The 19,192-nt window shown below is 39.5% G+C and overlaps 1 protein-coding gene across 2 annotated transcripts in view; it reads right to left on the reverse strand.

The window, feature by feature from the left end:
* Window positions 1-6,203, reverse strand: part of VAPA (VAMP associated protein A) — a 38,239-nt gene extending 32,036 nt beyond the window's left edge. The window contains exon 1 of one of the 2 annotated variants that reach the window (XM_033087106.1): window positions 5,484-6,163. In XM_033087106.1, the coding sequence (XP_032942997.1) occupies window positions 5,484-5,562 (79 nt within the window). In that variant the 5' untranslated portion in view covers window positions 5,563-6,163. Of the gene's footprint in view, window positions 1-5,483 lie in introns of both variants that reach the window. The other variant, XM_033087105.1, reaches the window with a different exon arrangement.
* Window positions 6,204-19,192: the final 12,989 nt, after the last annotated feature.

Genomic DNA, 19,192 nt, shown 5'->3' on the forward strand with positions numbered 1-19,192 from the left:
AAGCCCAAACCTCTCCCTGAGAACCACATCCCTACTATAACCAAATGCCTACTAGTCAGCTTTTCATTAATGTCTTGAAAGGACCTGAACATATCTAAGATATATAATGAGATCATGTTCTTCCTCCTACCATTCTCCCCCACACCCCCAAATAAAAGGAACGTATTTGGTCCTCCTCCAGAAACCCAATGTTTCTTAGCTGAGTGCATACCACCACCATTCCTCCAGTTATGTAAGCCAGAAATCTCAGATATCCAAGATACCTCTATTCTCAGTGCTCATATTTAACAGACTGCCGAGTCTCATTGGTTTGACCCTCTTTAACTTCACATTTCCAACACCATTCCCTCGATCCGGGTTGTCACCTCTTACCTGGACTACAGCAACTGCCTAATTCATCTCTATATCTCCCCTCTAATATTACTTCAATTGCTACCAGAGATAGAGATAGGTAGGTGGGTGGGTGGGTGGGTGGGTGGGTGGGTGGGTGGATGGATGGATGGATGGATGGATAGATAGATAGATAGATAGATAGATAGATAGATAGATAGATAGATAGATAGAAAGAAAGAAACAAAAAAACAAATGTGATGTCACTCCATTCCCTGTACCAATACCATTCCCCCCACTTAAAATCCTTCAGTGGGTTAGGATAAAAACAAAACTCCTTACTTAAACCAACATCACACTCATCTTGGCTGTTTCCACTACTGTCACATTGACTCTTTCAGCCTTATAAATAACATGAAACGTTATTTAACATGTTAAATAATATATAAATATTTTACATATTTTCCCTCCTGCCACAAGATCTTTACATATGCTGCTCCTACTGCATTTTCCTTTCTTCTTCACCAAGATAACTTCCAGCCATTCTTGGAAAATCTTAGTCCAATTGTGACAGCCTTGCCTGACCAGATTGAAATCCATTATTTTACATTCTCATAGCATTACATATCTCTTATAGCTAAATTTTCTTCTGCTGATAATCTGGTTAGTGTCTATCTCTTCCATTAGAATTCCCTCATGAAAATAAAGACTGTTTTACTTAAAATCGTAGTTCCAACATTTATTCACCACACATTACTATAGCAGAAACTCAAATCTTTACTGTATAACTGAATGAATTAAAACAAATAAATTTAAAAGTACAGATTAAAGGGGACAGGTTCAAGGGTTATCTCTGAGATGCAGAAATACACATTTTAATTATTAGATGTGCAGAGTATTTCTGATGTAAGTAATGATGATGCCACTAAAAAATAAAATAATATGGGAAGAAGAGTAGGTGTGGGTAGTGAAAACCCAGTTGGTATGTCTGAAATTCCTGCATAACATTCAAATTCAGATAGTAAGTAATTAGTATGTATTCCAAAATTGACTGAATTAAAAATACAGATTTGGGTGTGTAACATGTGCAGGGAGAGGAAGGAAGAGAAAGAGAGGCCCTCAAAACAATGAGACTGAAGAAGGAAAGTTCACAGAAATAAAATTGAAACCAAATCAGAATCTCAGAAACACCAGCATTTAAGAAAAAGAAGACCACAAATCAGACAATAAAGGGAGCAAAGAAGAAAATCAGAAGACAACTGTATCATAGAAGTCAAAAGAATTAGTTTTTAAAAAAAGGAAGTGTCAATAATGTCAAGTACCAAAGAAAGGTCAAATGAGATAAAAACTGGAAACGATCAGTGCAGTTAGCAATCAGTAAGTAGTGAGGACAGAGAAGGCAGTACAGTGGCTACAGGAGATAAGGAGCAGGAGAGCCAGTGAACACTGACTATTTTTCCAAGCTGATTGCAAGGAAATGAAGATCAGGAAGGGACATGTACCAGAAGGTGTTGGGAGTCAAGGAAATATTTTGTTTGCTTGTGAAATGAAAGACTTAGGTGTATTTATATGTTTAAAGGAAGAAGCCAGTGGTTGAAAACATGAGTGGGAAAATTGCTGATGGAACATGGTCTAAGTATGAATCATGAGGATTTTTACCTTAACCAGCAAAAATAGCATAACAAGCTTGGATAGGAGATTTTTCTTTCTCAGGGAAGAAAGTATGGATTATGTGCAAGTGAACAAGTGTTACAAGAGGAGACAGCACATCATAGAAGGGTTTGCATGGCATATTAAAAAAAAAAAATCTAAAATCAGACTTTTATCCAGTGGGCAATCTAGTTATTTGAAAGCTTTTAAGGAATGGAATAATAAGATGACATCTATGTCGTAGGGGTGGGGAGGGTGGGGGAAGAATCACTCCAAGGTTTTGCTGTAGCCACTGTGAAATAGAAGGTCATCTCAAACACCTAAAAACATGCCAAATATCCAAGCGTAGCAGTATTCTGTATCTTCACTTGTGCTTCTTCTTAGTGATGTGCTGCTAATTAAAAACCGAGGACACATCACAGGCCCCTTCGTCCCTAAGAGCTTAATTTTCTTCACTGATTTGTTATTGTTATGGGCCACCTTCAAAACAATGGTTTTGGTCTATTTTCCTTTCTCTGATCATTAAGGGAAAGAATATATTTGCAATTTATTTTCGTATTTTCTAGACTTTCTTCTTCAAACTTTCCTCCAAAACTACAAATAAGTAGTAAAAATAAAATGTAATATAACAAAAAATAAGAAATTTTACGGACAAAAAATAGTCTCTCACATGTAATAACAAATTTCAAATCTTAATTCTAGGTCAAATTACTGCCAGGGTTTAAACAGAATTTGAAAATACCTACGTCATTTTTTTTTTGTACTAATGTAACAAAAGAGCTACTTTAGAATTCATCACATCATTATAAAAGCACTTACACATATTAACAATTATGTAAAACAAACAAATTTTTTGAACACAATATTGACATATGCAGAAAATGAATTAAATTGATATCTGCCTCTCCACAATTGTTCTAAGTGCTGATAATTCATATCATGAGTGTTTTATGCATAAACAGAAAAATTCACCCAATCTCAGAATGATTAAATGAGTCACTTTTGGAGAAACCTATCAGTCAAATGTAGAGTCAAAATAATTCAAATAAACGTACTAAAAGATGACATTTTGCAAACTATCCTTTGACAGACTTTTACTTCAATTAAAAATTATAGGTGATTTAGGGCAAGTCTGTTAAATGAGTTTTTATATCATCACCAAACTGAACATCAGGAGATTGTTAATTCTGAATGAATCTCCTTACTTACTATTGAACTGCGCACTGGAATACAGAGAGGATTCCGTCAAAGCTAAGTACTTACTTTTGACTAAAAGAATAACATTAAGGAGGAAGAAACCAAATACCACCAAGTGTCACCTAATTCATCCTATCCCTCCTCTTTCCCAATCCTCCCCATTACCCCACCTGTAAACAGAAACACACAGCAAACCCCTGGGTATCTAAGTATAAGCCCTACATTCTCTCACATCTGCGGTAGAACAAACCACACTACTCCCTTGCCCAACCCTTTCCCCCGCTCCTCAACGGAAAACAAGCTTCTTCCCAGAATGCTTCCTTAAGGAAAGAGAGGGCAGGGAGCAAGGAGCTTCTTGCCTCATACACACTTGTTTTGCCTCTGACATAACATCTATATGCCTTTGATGTCTCCCTTCAGCTGATACCTGCTGAATGAATTACTCATTGCTTAAATACTCTGAATACAGGGACAGCAACAAGCTTTCAGTAAGTGTCTGCCAAATAAATGACCCAACTGAATGTGTCCCTATAAACTTTTCAATGAAACACTTTTTCAGTCAATTTTAAAAGGTAGTCATTGATGTCCAAATTTTTAAAAATGGGCCTTGTGAATTACTTTCATCCACAGCACTAGAACAGCCTATTCTATACTCATAGCTAGTAATTCTTCAATATATAAAATAAGTAAAATATACGGATGTCATTGTGTAATGTTTTTGGTTAACTTGCTTCTCTATTATAAGTCTCTTACTATGGCAACATTACAACTTCTCTAGGGAAAAAGCTTCAAACTTTCGGTATTTCCTGGCCTAAACCTAGTTAAAAAGGCTTCCAAGTCCCTAACAGCAAAACACACACGGTTATCCAATAAAGGAAATTTCCTCTATAAACTCAGCCTGTCAAAGAGTAAAAGCAAAATACTTAAATTCTGGAAAGAATACACACCATAAAGGTTTACACTAAATTCCTCCAATCTAAAATAACGACTATTTGAATTAGGTAATTTCATAATTACCCACAGGCTTTTCTTTTTCTTCCAGTTAAAACTATGTGTAATCATGCCCCACGCACCAACTTGAAACGTAAAATGCACTTAGTGCCCGTCAAGGTATTTCGTAGTTGTCTTAAAACCAATCCTGACCTAACAAGCAGCTCACTTACGTTTCCATTCAAAGATACTTACAAATGCACTAAAAAGCTTGCAAAATAAAGGAATTATATAATACTACTCTAACATAATGCCAGAATACACTCTTTTAAAATTCCTAAAACTATTTACAACTTTTCTTATGAAAAATATAATTGTGCTGAGTGACACCTTATCACCCTTATCAGGCGTTTGTTGAAAAACCGCAAACGTAAAGGCAAAAGTCACAAACACTTAAGATTCCGCAGCAAAAAAAAGCTAAATGAAAGGACTAAACAGGAGCAAATACCAGGTCTGCTCTACGCGGAAGGTAAGCTGAAATGTCCTATCGGAGGACCAGGAAGACGTCTCCTATTAACTTACTATCAATTCTCGGGCTGACGCAGAGCTTTCCTGCCCGCACGCGCTTGGGTCTCTGCCAATACAACCGGGTAAGTCATAACCAGAAGACTTCGTGGGCTTCTCCGCCTCCCTAGCGCTCGATGTACCTGACAGCCGACTTACAAACTGGGCAAAAAGGCAGGGAGCAAAACCCTCGGCGTGGGCCGAGGGCGGGCTCCACCCAGCCCGTCCTCAGAAGGCGGACTGAGGCAGCGGAGGCCGAGGAGTGGTTCTCTCTCGGAACCGAGTCCAGGGGCTGCCGCGCCACTGGCTCGCCGCGCCTCGCCTCCCAGCGCCTGTGACAGCCCGCGCGGGAGACCGCGGCCCTTGCGCCAGCCCCAGAGCCCCCCTTTCCCCCGCAGACCAGAGCGTAAGCTCGAAGGTCACCGCCCACCCACGCCCTCCCAGACAACGCCCGACGGCCCTCCAGGACTAAGGACAAGTGCCAGACGCGGGCAGCAGCGCGGGCAGCACCAAGAGGCGCCCCCGCGGGACCGCAAGATGGCGGCGGCGGCGCCAGGGCCTGGCCCCTCCGCCTCGCCCGGGCTGGCGCGCGCACCGAGGCGCGAGCGGCCGAGCGAAGGACTGGGCCCGGCTGCGGAGCAGGCAGGCCAAGGGCCGGAGCGAGGCGCCGCGGGAGAACGAGAGTGCTGGGGCGTGGGGGAGGGGACGCTCAACTAAGGCCCCGGCCTCCGACCTTCCCTCCACACCCACCGCCCGCCCCGAATCAAGCCCTCCGCCCGCCCCACCCCAGTCAGGGGCTGCCTTTTTCCTACCTTTGAATTTGAGGTCTGTGGGCGGGTCCAGGACCAGGATCTGCTCGTGCTTCGCCATGGCCCCAGAGGCGGACGCCATCGGAGACAGCGCAGAGCGGGGGCGCGCCCGCGGCGGCGGTTTGCTGGCTGGAGGCGGGGGACGACGGTGGCGCCGGCTCACCCGAGCTCTGTGATGGGGCCAGCGCACGGCTCCCGCACCCCGACGCTTGCCGTTCTGTCGCCGGGTCGGTAGGCCTCCCGCTGGGTCAGCAGCTTCGGATCTCACAACTGACTCAACCTCACACCAGCCGTCGCGGCCACGCGCACTGCGATCCTCGGCACCCCACGTGACAGCTTTTGCGTGCCTACGTGCGCGCCCCGGGAGCCAGGACTCCCTAGCACTCGTCCCGCCCTCGAGTCCTGCCCTAAGAGGCGCGGGCTGTTGCGCCTGCGCACTCCCGGCCTCGTCGGCGCCCGGAGCATAGCCCAGCTGTCAAGGGAACGGGTGTGGAGAGGGGCGGAACCAAGTTCCGTGGAACTAATGCGGTTTGCACTGCCAGGCAGGCGGGCACAGTGCTCGTTCACGCTTAGCTGCTATTACAAAACTGGAGAACCCGTTGTGGTAGTGCATCACCATCTCCCAAACGGGAATACCTAACGGAAGGAAGGAGTAGTCAGACTCACTCACCACAACTCCCAGCATGCTTTGTGCGGAGGGCGGAGCCGCTGCCTACGGCCTGTTCCTTTTGCGGCACTGCGCGATGCTTGCTGGGAATTGTAGTAGTGGCTGTTCGTGGACGGGAAGGAGAGTAAGGTCTCTTGGAGGCCAATGGGCTTGGGCGTGCTGACACTCTTTTTGGCTCTCCGATGGCCTCTCGTCTGCGCTAAAAAGAAAACAAAAACTTTTGGAGACTGACCTGAGGTCCCCTGGTTAGAAATAAAAATATTCTCTTTGGAAAACATGCCGGGATTTGTCGGTTTTCTCTCAAATCCTACCCGATCCTCTATTAGTAGAGGTAAATTCTGTGTCGTATTCCAATCCAATCTCTTCTGCTTCCTGAATACTCCAGTGATGCAAAAGCAGATGAGGAAACGAACCTCATTTTAAAAGCAAACGCGTCGTTGGGGAAATCTGACAACGCACACGTATAAAGCTAAAAATAAAGTCAAAATCTACAGCGTTCAGTTGCTGTAGTCAATTCATCAGTTTTGATTAATGGTAGACCCAAACCAAAACAATTGTCACGTTAACATACAGGAAATGAATTCCATCTGCATCATTTACGGTGGCATGTAGCAAACTGAGCCAAATTAGAAAAATCTCAGTAGCAAAGTTGCTGACAAATCTTTAACCGATTGCCAAGGTAATGGGGATAAAATCATTAAATGAAACAAATAAATGTGCTATAAATAAACCTACTTGAGTTTAAATTCCTAGGAAGTACCACGAAACAAAAGACATACTGATGTTACTACCATGAAAGAGCAGCCCAGGTAGTCTAGAAAATAAATGAGAGACAAATGGGAACAGTAGTGGAGGCGTAGGCACAAAGTCCAAGTTTTCAGGTGCAATCCATGTATCAGAGCCCATGTGGGAATAGCTCTCTGGACTACATAGCCTAGCATTCACAGAAGATTGTGCTACACAAGAGGAATGTATCTTCAGTCATGAAAAATCTCAGAAGATAGGAGTGCTTAAGTAGTTTGAAAAGCATATTCTAAATTTACCTTTCCTTTGATTTCTATTTATTAACAAAATTTATTTTAAATGTCAATTACCATTAAAGGAGAATACAAAAATTGTATGTTTACCAAAAGGGGGGGGGGGGGCTTAGAGCTTTAAAAAAAAAAAAAGTCGAGGTTGACATTCACTCCACAAGATAGTGTTCCACATAATTTTAGTTATGAACTGACAGCCCTAAAACTGACACAAACTCCAATTTTTTGCTTGCCTAAGATGTCTTATCCATGGGCAAGTTAGCCGTGGCTGAAGTGGTTCCTCCACAGCGAGAATGACACTTCTCTTACCAGAAAGCATATGAATCCCCACTGTGCAAACAACCAATTAGAAGGTATAGCATGCTGAGGAAGTTCCCAGTCACTCCCCTATGGGACAATGGCTGCCCATTCACCAAGAGTTCAATAGGAAGCCAGAATTGGATGTATTCCAGTTTCCCAGTCTGTATCATTAAGAAACCTCTGCCCATTTAAGTCATCATCTTTGGAATCAACTGTTTTTCTCTTCTCGATATTGCTTCAAAAATCATATAGTACAATCTTAAAATCTATAGGAATTTAAATATACGGTAATCTATTTCAGTGGTTTGTGCTTGTATATTTATCAATACCTTTCTCAAACAGTTCAAAGAACTTTACAAACATCATCATACACTACTCAGAACAACTTTATAACAGTTAACAAGTGTTAATTTATTGTTAAATATGAAAATGAAAACACAGGTGAGAGCATCTCACGTCAGTAATGGAGCTAAACTATGGAAAGTTACCTAATTTTTCATTCTGTGCATTTTTGCTCTTCTCAGTCACAATAAAATGACAACCAAGAGTAATTAAAGCAACCATTTAAAATGTAATTGACTTATCTAAGGTTTAACACTTAAGCTAGGAATGGAAAGATATATAGCCTAATGTTCATTACTCTTTTTACATTGATTAACGCAGCTCTCCTGAGATATTAGCAAAATATATCCAAACGTATTTCTCTAGCTCTCAAGCTTTCCTGAGTATAAGAGGTGTGAAGACCTTGAATATTACTTCGACCTACTTGAATTACTAATAATATTCACCTTTGGACAGATTATCTCATGGGTTTGGCAAGGATTAAAAAAAAAAACTACCAGTTTCCAGTACAAATGCTATTAACAATGTATACCATCTTCTCCATAGTTAAACATGTTAAACTTTAGAGGAGTTCTATAATTCTGAATATGTTTATGATCAATTTTCTGCATAATTCAATTCAGTAAACATTTAAATGGGCACGTTTTCAATAAATATTAAAGCAGTAAAATGTATTGAATAAGAGTACAGGCTTTGGATCTGAACTGGTGGGTTCAAGTCCTGTTCTGCTCTATGTGGTCTTAGCAACTTACTTGAACTCTTTGTACCTGTTCTACATTGGTAAATTGGGGAGAATGATAATACCTATATCTGAGGTTTGTTATGATAATTAAATGAGTTATTACACATGAAGAGCTTAGAATACTGCCTGATTCCAGGACCGTTTCCTTATTAATGTTAAATGTTAAATTATTGCTGTGTGCTGGGCACAGTGGTAGGTTATACAGTGATGAGCCAATGGACATGGTCTCTGCCCTTACAGGCTTATATTCAGGCAGGAGAGACAAACATGAATGCCCATTTGCAGCTAGGATTCTGTTCTTGAAATAAGTTCAACTAGTGAAGTACACTCATGTGATAGCGGAAAGTTAGAACTGAGATGGAGGCCAGCTTTTTGCACCTTCTGGCTATTTTTCTGCTGAAGCAAGAGCACAGAGACTTGAGGCTTTTTGCCTAGCATTCCAGTGCCCATGTACCAGCTTCCTGGATGTCAAGACACAGTTAATTGTTGCAGGGTCAGCAGAAGAAGTAGTTCCTTCCTGAGTCCAGCTTCCTGATCCCTGGGTCAGAGGTAAGAGGGGCAGCCTCAGAGGCAGCAGCTGCCCTGATGGGGCAGTTTATTCTTGCCCTGGGAGTTATTCTTCATCTAGAGCCTGCTCCTCCACCCTTCCCCAAAATTTTATTAGCACTTAATTCCCTTTATTGTGTTGCTTCCTGCTTCGGATTTTAGAGTGCTGCAGAGAGTCAGGTGTCATGGAAGCCAAGAATGGATCAAGAAGGTCAATAGCGTAAAAATCTGCTGAATTGTTAACTATAAGGTGAGGACTAGAAAACTTTCACTTGACAGAGTAACATGATGCTGCAGGTAAAATATGAATGAAACAGAATCACTGCACACGAAGAGCTCTTTCTAAAACTGATACATATGCTTTAGAGCGATAACCAACAGAAATATGCATAAGGTCAACAAGTATCACAGAGACGCAATGCTTGTATAAATGTGGATATGTTGGTGGGGCTTATTGTAGCATATATGTCAAACTTCTGTGAGAAATATAGGTTCCAAGAGAAGGCCGATGGAAGCTGCACCAGATCAAATCAAGTCTGGAAAAAGAAGAATTAGGAAAAAGACTTACCCTGGGACTTTTCTTTGTATGACAGCTTAAAGCAGTTAAAACTATATGATTAAGCATCTTTGTATATGAAAAATAATTTGAATAATATGTGTTTTTTCAATTAATCTTTTATACTGTAAAAGCAATATGTCCTTATTGTAACAAGTGGCACAATCCAAAAGCAAATGAATAAAGTTGCCTCGTACACCTCCAATTTCCACTCCCCGGAGGTAATCAGTGCTAACTGCTTGGATTGTGTATCACTCCCCAACTTTATCCATACTTATAAAAACATAGCTAGTTTGGTTTGGGGGCTTTTGTTTTGTTTTGTTTTACAAGAATTCTAACATATTACTTCACAATTGCTTTATTCACCTAACAGTGTATTCTGGATATCTGACAAGGTCGACTGGCATCAAACTCAGTCTTTTAACAGCTGAATACAGAGAATAGATTCTGAATCCAGAAAATACCCATCTATGGTACCATTTGTTCCCTATTGATGAATGTGTAAATTGTTCTAGGCTTTTGTCACAACTAATAGCACGGCAATAAACATCCTTATACACATTTCCTTATTACAGAATGCTTTTATTTCCACAGGGAGATTCCCAGTGATGCAACCACTCTATCAGTGACATTTCCTATTTCAATACATACTACATACTGTTTATCCAAAGGGTTGTTGTAGTTTATACTTCTATCAGGAATGTATGAAGGTGGCCATCTCTCCCATTTTCACCAAGTGCTAGATCCCACCCCATACCAGCAACAGAAGAAGGGCTGCGTATAAGTATCCAAAATTGTTTGGGTCAATAGTGTTGGCCTCCAAAATTGTACATTTTCATTGAATCCATCCTTATTCTTTGAACCCATCTTCTCCTCTTGATATTCCATTTTTCTTCTCTGGACTACATAGATTACAGCACCTGTAAGCTAAACAGATTCACTGCAGTTAATAATGTGTTTTCTCCCACAAATACAGTTATTCTTAAAGGAAACCAAAGGTGCTTATGAACATTAAATACACATTTGACTCCCTGCCTGACTTCTCATAGTCTCTGAACATACAGGCTTCTTTGTATAGCCCTGACAAAACCTAGAGTAGATGTGGGTGAAGAACACAGATTTGGACATCAGGCAGACTGGACTTCAGTCTCCATCACTTTTTGCCCAGTTGTGTACTTAAACTCTACAGCCATATTTATAAAATGGCAATAATACAACATATATTTAATATTGTTTATGAGTCCTAAATGAGATAACGTTAATAAAGTGCTTAGCATAGTGCTTGGCAAATAGTAACCTTTTAATAAGTGATTGTTACATGATAGTACACAAAATTTGATATCTCTTTTGAAATATACACTATATATATGTAAGTTGTTAGATATTTAAATCCGCAACTGAATGGTATCTTCTTACAGAAGATACAGAAGATAATTTTCTAGGGTTTTCTGAAAATACTGAGGATTGGGTTTTTTGGGGGAGTGTTGTATTTATTTATTCCAATTGTTGGTTAATGACCTATTTTGGGCCAAGTTACATAGGCAAAGGCTGACATGAAGAAGACTAATACCTAGTTTCAGTCCTGAAGAAGGTGATGGTGTAAATGGACTTAAACAAGCATAATATAATGTGTGATGTGGTTAAAAGAAGCAACTGAAAAGAATTATGGAAGACTAGGAATAGGAGTGATTAACTCCAAAGGAGTTGGGAAATGCTTTGCAGATATATGACCATTTCAAGATCATGGCATTTTTCATGTCCAGGTACACACAACACACATACACACACACACACACACACACACACAGACGCGCGCACACGCGCACACTTTTCTAAGATTTACTATTGAACATTTAATTTATTTTCCTGGAAGATTTTTTATTTGTGTTTTTTGTTTTGCTTTGTTTTGTTTTTTGGTAAGAAACAAAAATATTTAATGTTCATAGCAGCATTATTCACAGTAGCCAAAAGCTGGAAGCAACCCAGATGCCCATCAACAGATGCATGGAGAACAAAATGAGGTAGATACATAAAATAGAATATTATTCAGCCTTAAAAAGAAAATTCTGACACGTTACAATATGAGTGAATCTTGAAGACATTATGCTAAGTGAAATAAAAGACACAAAAGAACAAATACTGTAGGATTCCACTTATATGAGGTACCTAAAGCAGTCAAACTCAGAGACAGAAAGTACAATGGTGGTTACCAGGGGCTGGGGGAGAAGAGGAAATTGGAGCTCGTGTTTATGGGTGGAGGGTTTCAGTCTGGAAAGATGAAAAAAGTCCGGTGGATGGATTATGGTGATGGTAGCACATTGTGAATGTACTAAATGTCACTGAACTGTACACTTAGAAATGTTTAAAATTTCCTGTTAGGTATATTTTACCACAATAAAATAAAAGAATAAAAACATGTGTTTTGTTTAGCACAAACGGTTAATCATGTCATTCTGTAACAGTTCCCTTGCTGTCTACCTCCATCTCAACATCTCTTCTTACCTCACTTATCCTGGCCGTTTTAAGAAATAGCTTGGGGATCAGAGCTTAGGGTCACTCAAATCTGGGGTCACTTCCTGACTCTATCACTTATACGGGGATAATAAAACTATCTCACAGGGTTGTTGATTAAATTAAATGAGATACTACTTGTAAATATCTGAGCACAAAAAAAAAGTGCTCAATAAATGTTACCATTATTATTATTTACTTGATAATTGCTCATTCATAGGCAGGCATGAATGTTCATTTCTGGTTCCCTTTTTAGAGGCAATATAACTTGGGGATAACTAAGACTATAAATTTATCTGAATAAAATAATCAAAAATTTGAATTGTTACCATTGGAGTTTCAAGGGCACAATCTGACAAACAGTTATTTACGAAGGAATTCTCTTTAGACATCCTGTTGAACTTGATGCTAGTACTGTCACATAAGTCTGGGCTATACTTCATCAGCATATAAAGTAAGTTCTTAAGCATTACATCAAAAATAAGAATATGAATCCATTTTGCGATCACTTTTTCATTGCAGAGATGAGTAAGTACCTATGGTTCTAAACCAGTGGTTTAAGCCTAGGGACCAAATAAAGGTTGGGTGACACTGTGATTAAATAGATATCCACTTAGTGAGACCCAACCAGTTACCAGTCAGGAACCTGAAAAGTTCAGTCTGAACCTGGATATGATTAGTTCACTCCTCACAACCAGAGCACCTGTGAGGTGGGGTGGGGCTGGGAGGCATGGCGTCAAGAGTCCACTCAAGTCACTCCAGAGGAGTGCGGGGACTCCACTGATTCATTCATCTGGAGAGTTTTTGCCATGAAATACGTAAGTCAAGTTGATAGCACAATGTGATAGAGGAAGAGTTCAGCTTTGTAAATATTCTTGGTATTTTACTCAGCAGTATTACTTAATAGTATACTTAGTACAATGGCGTTAGCCACTGTCAGTTTGTAATATGTTTGAAGAAATTGAAGTATTTAGGTTTAATTTTATTTCAGTGTAGTTACATGGCATGGCATGAAAACTTGTTGAAGGAATTCATGGAGCTGCTTCCTCAGATTAAAGAACTTTCTTTGGAATTAAAACGCTCCGAGAAATTTAATTATCACAGCCTCAGCAGTTCACCAGTTTTTATTTCCTTACAGCTGTAATGAAAATACTCGAATCCTTGAACATACACACACATTGCCTTTCTTTTTTTCGTTTATATTCTATTTATGTCCTCTCACCTCCTTTTAAATGATTGCCCCGCCAACGCTGGAGCATGCTGGCAAAGAATAAAAGTCACACAAACATAGAGTCCAACTCCAGAATTATCGGATCAATCCCCTCATCCAGCTGGTTTCATCTTCCAGGGTTTCACCGCAACTGCGTTCTGTGGTCAGGGACAAGAGTCAGCAGTAGGACTGCCCTGCCAGGCTGCCCCTTGCCCAGTTTCCTCGCCAACAGAGGGTGATTGACACAGCTGGGAAAAACGGAGTACATGGCAACCAGAATATAAATATTCCTATTTTAAATTTGGACCAAGATCAATGGAATCACAGATTTTGAGTAATTGTGAAGCTAAAGAATGGAAATGAAATCATAATTCAGATGTGAGCCATGGATTTTAATATGTATTAATTTTCCTTTAAGTTTCTGTAGTTACATATAAAGCGCAATCCAGATAATGTGTGGTTTATCGCGTAGCAATCTAACCAGCATGGTTCAATTTCAGAAGAAATACATCAAGCTGAAATTAGACTATGCTCACCAAGAAGACTTAGTAACCATGCAAAGTTGGAAATGAGTATATAAATTCTGAACTCTTTGGCAATGTAGTAAACGATGCTTGGCCTCTGATTGGTACATTCTCTTTTACAAAACCTTTGATATGGAAGCTGATTGTCACTATAAATTATGTAAACATTCAGTCTAAAGAATCGAATTTGTATTGTCTTTATTATAAATGGTCAGTGATTAACATGAGACATATAACTTAATAAACTTCCTGGGAGTAGGGACCTCATGCTGTTCACTGCTGTATCTCCAGCAAGGCCTGGGATTCAGAAGGTTCTCAACATATATTTATTGTTTCCTACTGTTTTATTTTGAAATAATTTTAGGCTTACAGAAAGTTGCAAAAAGAGTTGAGAGAGTTCCTCTATACCATTGCCCTGTTTCCCCTAAAGTTAATATCTTACATAACCATAGAACTATTTTTGAAAACAGGAAAATATTGATTCAATGTTATTCACTAACCCATAGACCTTTTCAGATTTTCTACAGTGTTCCTACTAATGTCCTTTAATTTGTCCAAGATCCAATCCAAACTAAGGAGACATGACAATTAAATGGAAGGTGGGAACCTCCACCCTGTGACAGCTCTTCAAGCAGTTTTGTCTTTCATGTTTTCTCCTGATTGGGTTGAGGTTACACACTTTTAACAAGGATACTGCAGGACTGATGTCTGGCCTTCCTCAATGCACCGTATGAGATATATGTGATGCCAATTTATTACTGGCCATGATAACTGCTCATGTGGTTAAGGTGGTATCTGCCAGCTTTCTCCACTGTAAAGCCACAATGTTTTCCTTTGTAATATGTGTCTTGTGACGAAATACTTGAGACTATACAGATACCCTGTTCCTAATCAGACTTTTACTTGCTAATTTTAGCATCTACCCATGATTCTTGCCTACAATTATTATGGAGATGTTTGCCTAATAGTGATTATCTATTCCATCATTCCTTCTACATTGATTCATTGGAGTCTACTGTAAGAAACAGCTGTCTCTTCTCCATTTGTTTATTTATTCATCTATTTATTTATGTAAGTATGGACTCATGGAAATTTGCTTTGTTATAATCTCCTACCATCATTATTTTTGTTGTTGCTCTTCTTCTTTCACGTTTGACCATTGCAAGCTTTTTCAGGTTGACTCCTGTGTTCTTTCAACATGCTCCACCATTTTTTGAACACTTCCTTACTTTAGTTACCACAAGATATTTTAGGATCATTCTATACTTTCTCTGCCAGATCCCTGAGGGCCCTGCTCACTTTAATTTGATAATGGTATTTAGAAACCAGGATTAGCCAATTAGATGTACTCATGCTACTGGAGTGTCATCACTTATAGGCCCTTTCAGTGGACAAAGCTAGGAAACATACATACTAAAATATACGCATGTATATTTACTTATTTATATATATATATATGCATACATATATATGCATACATGTATACATATATGTATGCATATATGTATATGCATTACGTTCATACTGATACCTTCCATTCCAATCCAACATCGGAGAGTTCATGTCAGCCCTCTCCCCCCTTTCCTTATTTGTAACTCCTTTCTCCAATAGTAAGAGACCTAACTAGCATTTGTTTATTTATTTGCTCAATCCTAGCATGCATACAAAGTAATCTCAGAATTGCTAACCCATATCCCAGAGAAAAAGAGATTTATTGACTAGAGTACAATATTTTTGTACAGTTCATTTTGTCTTTTACTTTACCATATAGTCAAAATACTGTTTTCCAAAGTTACTTAGGTTAGTGCTTTTCTTCCCCACTGCCTTCACTGCAGTTGTTATTCACTTGCAATACAGTTCATTTTTTACTGTTTGTATACCATTTTGCCCCTCCCCTTTGCTTTAATTAATGATTTTGGGGATATGGAAAGCAATAACATGGTTCTAACAGTAGAAAATATACTTTTTTTCCTTTGGCACAAATGAGTATATATATATATATACACACACACACACACACACACATATATATGTATATATATACATATATATTTTTTTTTCCTTATCTAACCCTCATTTGTACTTGAAGGGTAGAATATAATACTCTTTTTTTTGTCTTTGCTTTTTTTCACATGATATATCCTGGAAATCACTCCATATCCGTTCATAGGGCACTTTCTCATCCTTTTGTATAGTTGTGTAGTATTCCATTGTGTAGTAGTTATTCAACTACAGTTGACGTTTGAACAATGTGGGAGTTAGGGATGCCAGCCACCTGTACAGTCAAAAAATCCATGTATAACTTTTGGCTCCCCAAAAACTTAACTACTGATAGCCTACTGCTGACCAGAAGCCTTACTGATAACATAAACAGTCGATTAACACATATTTTGGATGGCATATGTATTATATATATACAGCATTCCTACCGTAAAGTAAGCCAGAAAAAAGAATATGTTGTTAAGAAAATCATAAAGAGGAGAAAATACAATTACAGTATTTGTTGAAAAACATCCGTGTGTAAGTGGATCCTTGCAGTTCAAACCTATGTTGTTCAAGGGCCAACCGTGCTTTGCTATGTTTGAGCATTTAGGCTGTTTCTAACATTTTGCAATAATTAATCAATGCTTCAATGAATAACCTTGTACATATATATTTCCATATTGTTGTTACATATACATTTCCATATTGTGTGTGCAGGATAGATTTCTAGCAGTGGGATTTTTAGACTAAAAGGCAAGTATAAATGTAGTTGTAGGTATTGACAAATTTCCTTTTATTTTGCTTCGTATTTTCTACATCAGAAGCTATGTGTTTCAAAGACTACTCCATCAAAACAAGCACATTTTAAATTTTCTTGTTGGTTGCCCATATTCTGAACTCCAGATGTAGTTTCAGACTCAGGGAGGACGTAGTTTTACCATCAGTGGGTTTAGATCAACTTTGGACCCCATTTCTAACTCCCTTCTTCTCCTATCTCTGCAGTTTTTCTCATCTCTTCTTTGCTCACCACAAGGCTTACAGTGGGTGAATGTAAGCTAGAACACAGGAGACGCACCTGGGATTTTTAACCCTCTGTTTTTTGTTATCCACCCCTAAATGGCTATAACACAACCACCCATCCATTTTCACCTTGCATCCATATACTGAGCTGACTATCTGTAAACCAAGCTTGAGCTCTTTCTTTCCTCTTTCACCTGGTTGTATAGAACCTCCATATGGTCATAGATATGAACTGGTGGAGGGGCGCTGGGGTAACCACCATGGGTGATGTGGGGTTTTGGCTACCTGCTCATGTTTACTTGCTCTCTTTTCCTGTTTGGGCTCAAACCCAAATGTGTCATGCCCATTTCATGATGAACTGTTGTGTGACCTGTCTGACTTTACAACTTGGTGGGTCTGACAGAAATCTTTAGACAGTTCATAAGGAGTAGTCCCAGGTGCATAGTTACTTGGTGCCCTGGTAACAAACCAAGATCTGTTTTTCAAAGGGTGTTGAATTCTCTGCTGCAAACAATATGGTCATGTTCTAGAACATCACGACTTGTCGTCAACTTCCACAGGGTGCTACTGCATTTTTTCCCACCACCAACATCTCCAACACCAGAGACTGTACTGGATCTTATGGGCCACATAACAAAGCTCAAAGCCCCACTCAAAGCTGGCAATCTTCCTTCTGTGTCATCTGAGCTGGAGCAGTATTTCCAGGGTAGAATGTGTTACATGTGACTTCTTCTTGTGATAGAAGATGCAAGAACAAAAATTTGGAAAAGGTATCTTGGAACACTCTGATCACTGGACCTTTAAAAACTTTCCTGAGGTGGCAATTTCCTGACTCTCACCATCCTCCCAAGACCTCCAATACACTAGCCCATTTTGCTGTCCTGCTCAATTAGCATGATGCCATCAATGTAATGGATCACTGTGATGTTTCACAGGATGTCCAGACAGTCCCAATTTCTTCACACTGTATTATAGCAGAGGGTAGAAAAAAAAGTTCACAATGCTCTGGAGAAAAACAGTCAATAAATAATATTGTCCATTCAACATGAATACATATGATTTCTCTTCAGAATAGAAATGAACACATTTGCCAAACCAATGGCCACAGATCATGTACCTGAGGCCTTATAAATCTTCTCCGCTCAGCAACTGCAATGGGGCTACAGCTTGGGTAAGCTTGAGGTATTCTATCATTTGGTTTCTGCAGGTGCCAGACTGGCTAGTCAACAGGAGACAGGATAGGAGGTATCACCACTCTGTATGTTTTCAGGTTTTATTAGAAGTACTAGTTGCTACGATGCAATATTGCTTTAATTTATTATTTTGACCCGGGGATTGGGGATAATTTAGAAGCTAGTACCTAGCTTTCTCCACTATGATAGCTCTTACCCTACAAGCCAAGGACCCAAAGAGGGTATTACTCTAACTGCCAATTATACACTCAGGGCATAAGAAGTGACCATTAAGTGGCCATAACAGGGCCAACAATAAGCTAGGCTTTAATCAGGAATGTGAGATTGGGGCAGGGAGAAGAACATGCACAAGATGACATTTCAGATCTCCAGGTATCCATGTCAACAAAGACTCTGTGTCTAACAAGCCTGGAAAAGTCTGGATATTCTCTTTTCCCCGTGGATAGTGAGTAATTCAAGTAAATGGCCAGAGGTCTCTTCCAGGTAGTCTTGAGAGAATCACCACAGTATTTATTTGCTATGTTGTTGCTGCATCCTTCCTCCTGGGTATTTACTCATCTCTTCAGTCAATGTGTTCTGAATGTGAAAATTGGCTTAGGTCCGGGAACTGAGCCAAGGAACATGACTTTTATTGGAATAACTGCCCTTGGCTTACTGCTTCTCTATTCCTGCATTCTTGCACATACTCTTTCACCCATCCAAGGTGAAATTCCAGATTACCTCTCACTTTAATCCTCAGAAAGCCTTCTGCTCAAACACAATCTCACAGTCTCTTATTTTCCTCAAACTTCTCATTTCCCTTCCAATGAATTTTTTAATCAATATTCATAGGCCATCTTTCATATGTGTCATATGGTATTTGCTTCTTTGTTCAGAACACTGTTGTTATAGGAGCTAAAGAAAGATATAATAAAATATACAGTTGGTTTTTGCATGCAGTGCTTTATAGATTATTTTTTTAAATAACCAACTTTCCATACTACTCAATCTTATGCGGAATGAAAATAATTAAAATATTTCTGTGAATAATATTCTCACAATGGGTCAGAATTTCTTAGACCATTAAAGAAAATATCGTACTAGA

The sequence above is a fragment of the Rhinolophus ferrumequinum genome, chromosome 19 (assembly GCF_004115265.2).
Source record: "Rhinolophus ferrumequinum isolate MPI-CBG mRhiFer1 chromosome 19, mRhiFer1_v1.p, whole genome shotgun sequence".
Classification (NCBI taxonomy): Eukaryota; Metazoa; Chordata; class Mammalia; order Chiroptera; family Rhinolophidae; genus Rhinolophus; species Rhinolophus ferrumequinum.